This window comes from Dermacentor andersoni, chromosome 5 (genome assembly GCF_023375885.2).
Source record: "Dermacentor andersoni chromosome 5, qqDerAnde1_hic_scaffold, whole genome shotgun sequence".
Taxonomy (NCBI): Eukaryota; Metazoa; Arthropoda; class Arachnida; order Ixodida; family Ixodidae; genus Dermacentor; species Dermacentor andersoni.
The window spans coordinates 114,522,049-114,528,253 of record NC_092818.1 but is presented as its reverse complement, the minus strand read 5'-3'; the positions used below and the strand labels follow the sequence as shown (position 1 = coordinate 114,528,253).

Genomic DNA, 6,205 nt, shown 5'->3' with positions numbered 1-6,205 from the left:
CCCAAGCCAGTCTTGGGTTCTTGCGTTCGCGTTAACCCAAGACCCAAAAATCGAAAGCTAGCGTGGGCCCCCAAGCCGTCTGGGCCACCCTCGCGGATGACGAGATATGGCGAGATAGCCAAAAGAGCCGAACGAGCCGCAGCCATCCAAAGCAGTTGTCTCTCAGGCGCCAAGCATGACTGCTCCGAGGACGTCGTACGCGCGCTCGCACTTCACAACAGACGATGACCTCTGCATATTGCAAGAAGTACTGGGAACCAATCCGTTTCAAGACGCCAGGCTGTGGCCGCAGGTTGCAAAAAATCTTGCAGAGGCCACACGCAAGACGTTTTCGGTGCGGTCGATACGCAACCGCTCCGAGTTGCTTATGGCACAGTTCTTGCACAAAGATACTGCAAATCTGAAAAAGTGAGTACATTTTTACTGCACAACTTCTTCCGCTTGCAGTAGGCGCAGGTTAGCTGTGTGCTTTGCTTGCCCTTATGTAATGTTTATTTGCCTTCGATATGCTGCCTCCGTAATCTTGCGAGAGTAAACGCGAATCCGCTTCCCCTGCCACGTGTAGCTACCCGCGGCGAGGGAACTTGTATATGCTGGCGCCCACCTCTGAACAGCTCTAATCACGGCACTATAGTTTCTAACGGATTAGAAACCAGTAAGATATCAGCTTTTGCCAGCGCAACAAAGGGAATCCGCCCGTGAGACGAATTCGACACTAATCGCCGCGCGCCCGCGTACGCCGGATACATGAGCGGTAGTCGACGCGCCGGGAAATGAAACACAAGGCCGACGGCGTCAGAAAAATATTTATTGCGTCCCTACAGGGTACTACCAAGGGTTAGAAAAAGAGTTGAAAGATTGGCACGTATTTGAAACATCCAGATACTGCCGTAAATAACGGCATCGACCATTTGAGACTTGTTCGCAGCGCCGTATATTACGTCAGTGACTCCCAAAGGGTTAACACAATAGTGAAACAAGTCTAAAGAAAGTATGTGACGTACAGAAAACATAGGAAGCTAACTATCTGTTATTGCAGGTCTGGAACCGAGGAGCAGTATGCCGAAAAAGAGCAGCTTCTGACAGAAATTTTAGCCCTCGCAAGGGAATTTGGATATGTTATTAGGGGAACCACCTTGAAAAAGGTAGTTGCTCGAACGCGACCTGACGTGCCACCTGGGACTCCAACTGACCGCAGAGCTGCAAATTTTGAGCGATTGGCTGCAGCCCAAACAAGGAATACGGCAGCAGCAGCTCATTATACCCAAGTTGCAGAAGAGGACGGTAATGCATGTTTTTCAATCAAATAATGAAGATGGAATGAGAAGTATGATGCTGTAATATGCTTGTACCTAATCGCATGTTGTGCAATCTGGTTAAGCAGCAGCATGTATCCTGCAAATTATCAGTTTGTATATAATGTTTGTTTAGCTACTGCATCCAGTACGATTTACCTTAAACGATTCAAAGGTTATGGAGTTATGACTACATGAATAATAAACTAATGTGAAATGTTAATCATGCTTTCGCTCTCCTTGCAGGCATGGAAGATTTTCAGCCCACGGAGGCGTCACAAATTCTAAATAGCATCTATAGTGGCAATTATGTAGATGTGACGCCTCCAAGTACTCCAAGTGTAGTAATATACACTAACCCAAGCAGCCCACAAGGAGATGCCACCTCTCCATTAACCCAAGACAGCGAGCCGCAACCTCCAGCTGTCAGCCTCCCAAATGGCACCGAATCACCTGGGCCACAGTCCAATCCCGACACAGGCAGTTTGACGCAAGGAGGAATGAGGACTACAGTTCCACCATTGAACACCCAGCCAAGCAATCATATGCACGCCAGGAGCAGCACCCAGCAAAGGAAAAGAGGCAGGCGACTCAATTTTCTCCTCTGTGTGGAGCATTCTGCACTGAATATCTGTGCTGCCTTATGCAAATCAGTTTTAGCCTTTTTCCCTCATAATTTAATGCCTGACAGGTCACCTTTATGATGTTATTTTTCATTTTCATTTTTTCATTTTTATTTCCTTAAAGACCCCCTGCAGGGGATTTTACATAAGGGGTGGGTTTAACGTGAAAAAGTAAAACATTTTTTTTTGCATGATGACAGGTGGGATGTAACTTTTTCTAGGAAGGTTGATGGACAGGTGATGGCTACAATTTCATGGGGAAGGTCGTTCCAGTCGCTTGCTGTTCGGAGGAAGAATGACTGGGAAAATGTAGTCGTACGGGCACGTTGGCGTGGGACTTTCAGCGGATGACCAATTCGGCGAGACGTGCGTGATGGCGGTGCGCAGATGTATGGCTGCTGTCTGAGCTGGGAATAATAAAATTTGTGAAATAGGCACAGGCTAGAAATACGGCGACGGAGGGAAAGACTGCATAATTGGGAATGTAGCTTGAGAGATGAAACACTGATATAGGGTGAGTATGAGCGGTGAATGAAACGGGCGGCTCTGTTTTGCACAGCTTCTAATGAGTCGATGAGGTAAGCTTGCTGTGGATTCCAGATGGCGGATGCATACTCAAGTTTTGGCCTGATTAATGATTTATAAGCAAGTAGCTTTACATTTTGAGGTGCGTCGTGAAGATGACGTTTAAGAAAGCCTAGTTTTTTTTTCAGAATAATTTGATGCTGCAGCAAACAGTTATTTGGTCATGTGTTCATAATTAGCCCATACATATCTTGAAAAGTAGTCCATGAGTGCACTTATAAAACAGTTCCGCTTTTATGACTCCATGCGGGATATTGGGCTCCACGATATTGTGCAGGTAAACTTTTAATGTCAAAGGGTGAACGTTAAAGGGAACTTGAATACTTACGTTAACACACTTTAGGGCGTCTTATACTTGTTATGAGCTGTTCGAAGAGGGATATGTAACAATTGTGTGCTTTCAATTACAGCTGCCAATCCTCCTTCCGAAGGCAATCTTGCGTTTTTTGAGCGAAGGCTGCGGTATGAACAATCAACGAGAGCAAGAGATGCCACATTAGAAGAGCGGCGCCTGGAGCTGGAAGAGAGGAAACTGCTTCACGAGCAAGCAAAACTACAGCAACATATTGCTGAATGGAGAGCGGAAGTAGAAGACCGCGCTGAAGAAAGGAGGATTCAAAAAGAAGAACGGGCTGCATTACAAAGGCAACGCGAAGCAGAAAGAAATATGCTTATGACCCAACAAAATGCTCTGCTTGATGTTTTGAAAGAATAGAGGAAATTAAAAGTTTTGGTTCTTCACAGAAAAGATGTTTATTTGTGAATATTGTACATTTGGAAAGCTTCCTGCTCCAGCGACTTAATTCCATTTTGGTTACACTACAACTTCAAACTGTGTAGTCCACATGAGCCAAAGTTCATTTATTGCTTCAATAGGACAAATAAACAATATTCATACTGGCTTTTCTCTCTCAGCTGTTACATAACACAAGGTATTCTTTCAGAGGAGGAGGACGAAGGTGAAAGAACATTGCCACTTGGTTGCCATAAAGGCAAGTGTGGCAGTTGGTTAAAATCGTTGCTACTTTGTACATTTGTGGCACATTCTGGAGAAAGACTTTCTGATTTTTTTTGTAGTCCAAGAAGGCAAACAGACTGATCGTCTTGCCGAATCCCCATTCTACTGACTGCCTTACAGTGCTCATGGCAGTATTAAATTCTTGCTGCTGTTCATTCAGACGTGCACCAGCATATGGCCGCATGAGCAGAGGGCGGAGGGGGTACGCAGGATCACCGTATATAGTGAATGTATTGCCCTGCATCAACTGGAGAAGCTTCTCATACAGCCCGCTTTCCCGAAGTATTCCTGCAAAAGAGAACCAATTAGGAATTAACATAATGAGCCACAGAATGTTGCACCTTGCTGTTTCAAAGCGAAGGTTAGATTTAGGAGCAGTGCATTTGTTAGTAATGTGTTCTTACTGAGGCACCGCCTTAATATGAAAGTCGAAGTATTATTTATGGAGTCGCATGTCAAAAACAGTTATGCTTAAAATGTGCTTTGCAGAAACTGCACTCAATACACGTGTGTAATTATTTTTCTGGGTGATCATATCGCAAGTGTGTCAACAATGCAGCTGGGAACGAAGAAATGAGGGGCCTTTGATTTACCTGCATCATGCCTGTGGCCTAAATATGGGCCTGCAAGGTCGCAGACGATGCCGTTGGCACACATAATGGCCTGATATTTGACAACGTGCTCCCGTTTGTGCCCGGAGAAGTACATTCGCTGGTTGTACGTTGGTCGGCAGATCGGTCGGGCAGTTCCATCGACGAAACCCCAGCAATTAGTCAAAGGCGCACCTCGATCATGCACAGCCTGCAATTCAGAATGTAGATTATTGTTGCAGCAGTATTTATTGCAATATTGCTCTACTAAAAAGATTTCAACAACTAGGGCAACAGGCGCGTCACAATTGCTTGTACTAGAAAATGCATAACAAGAAAGTACATACACCATAGGTGACTTTCCTATCTCGTATGACATACTTGTCAGAGGAAACGAGGTAAAAAGCTGTCTGTACACTTCCATTTTAACGGCAGTCTATCAAAATCTTTCATAGCGAATTTACCAAGAAGCTAAGGTTAAAAACATTGTTTTTACAGTATCCTACGACGGCTACAGTCGCTAACCTAATCGTAATAACGTACGTGTTTTAACCTTAATGCAACAGCGTGTACGTACCTGGGAAAACAGAGCGATGTTGGCGAGGTTCAGCCAACGATGATTTGTCAAGGACAGGAGGTGACCGAAGGTCGTCTCAATGTGGCCAAAGACAGAGGCAACTATGCTGGACATCACGGAGGTATGTCGTCCGAAAACGTCTTCTAAATCGCTCCACCTATTAGGATATGCGAGTCGCCGGAGGGCAATCAGGAGAGCTTCTTTACCGGATACTTTTACTCCCTGAATGCTCTCAATCGTATCGGGAATTAAGAGAGCAGATGACAATCCATCAATGTTTGCCTTCTCAAAACAGAACATTCTCCGAAAGACGTCATCTTCAATACTTCCGACGTCGAGCCATCCTTTGCTAGACGTATACTGCCGCCGGCCATGTCGTCGGTAAGTCGCTTCTGGCAACGGTAGAAAGAGGTCTTCGATGTCAGCCCAACTCAAATCAGCGTACAGAAGATGGTCGCAGAGCAAACTTGCTGTACGTCGACTGATTTTTGCCATTTTACGCGGGTGAACTCGCAGCTTCGCAGTGCGTCTCAAGAAAACACCAACTAAAAGCACTTGGCTTCGATTGGCTTTGCTTGGCTTATAATTGCACACCTAAGTCGTAACACTACCCGGCACTAACTCAGTGATTACGTTTCTTACATTTTATTGTTTTCTCTTTTTGCTCAAAAATGCATTCTGTTCGTTTTCCCTTGTATGAAAAGAGGTTCATTTTTTTTTTGCTTTCAAGCACCTTTCTATTTTCCACACTGCGGCGTCCCGAGCGCTCAACCCAACGCTGTCTGCGTTCGACCCAATCCTCAAACTCTGCTGCTCATCTAAACCCAAGAGCAACCGACGCAACGCGGCTTGGGGGCCCAGTGCCTTGCGCCCCCAATTCTAAAACTCTCTATTATCTTTCTCCTAGGAGAACTCTCTCCATTTTTTCTTACTTAGCGCAGAGGCTGCGGTCAATGTCGCCTATGTATCAAAATATGCTGCTACCTTGGTTGGTTTACCAGCTTTGGAACAGAAAGGCTTCCCCCGCTGTTTATGATGCTTCTGTTGAAGTTTTACTGCCTTTATGTGCACAATTGCAACCAACGTAATTCGACTCCAGCATGAGCACTCGAAGCCACGTGTGATCTTGTACAATTAAATGTAGCCTTTTGTAGTCTCTTTGTTGTTGCACGACTTTTCTTGCGCCTTAACCGCAGCGTCAACGAACGAACGAGCCAGGACCGTTCCGCTAATGAAACCTCCCTTTTGCAGTAAAACAGCGCTGTTTTTGTTTCTTCCCACGTGCCACCAAACTACAAGCCCTCGAGAAAAAAAAACGACGCAGAAGAAAATAAGCTGCTCATGAATGTAGCAAGAGGAGGTCAGATGACCCGTAGTCAGCGCTCTCGAATCTTTGCAAGAAGCGCAAGCTGGCAAAGGAGAGAACAGCCGGATGATTTAGTAAGAAGGCTCTACCTCGATGCAATCTTCACTCCGTTCAAAAGGCTTGCGAGTGTACACAGTCTTACGGCAGCAGC

General features: G+C 45.5%; 1 protein-coding gene across 1 annotated transcript; it reads right to left on the bottom strand.

The window, feature by feature from the left end:
• Nucleotides 1-3,401: 3,401 nt before the first annotated feature.
• LOC140218373 (uncharacterized) lies at nt 3,402-4,988 on the bottom strand. The gene is made up of 3 exons (XM_072288099.1): nt 4,689-4,988; nt 4,115-4,322; nt 3,402-3,809 (listed from the first exon to the last, which is right to left on the bottom strand). The coding sequence occupies exons 1-3, from the start codon at nt 4,986-4,988 to the stop codon at nt 3,415-3,417; spliced, it is 903 nt and encodes a 300-aa protein (XP_072144200.1). The 3' UTR covers nt 3,402-3,414.
• Between the last annotated feature and the right edge of the window lie 1,217 nt (nt 4,989-6,205).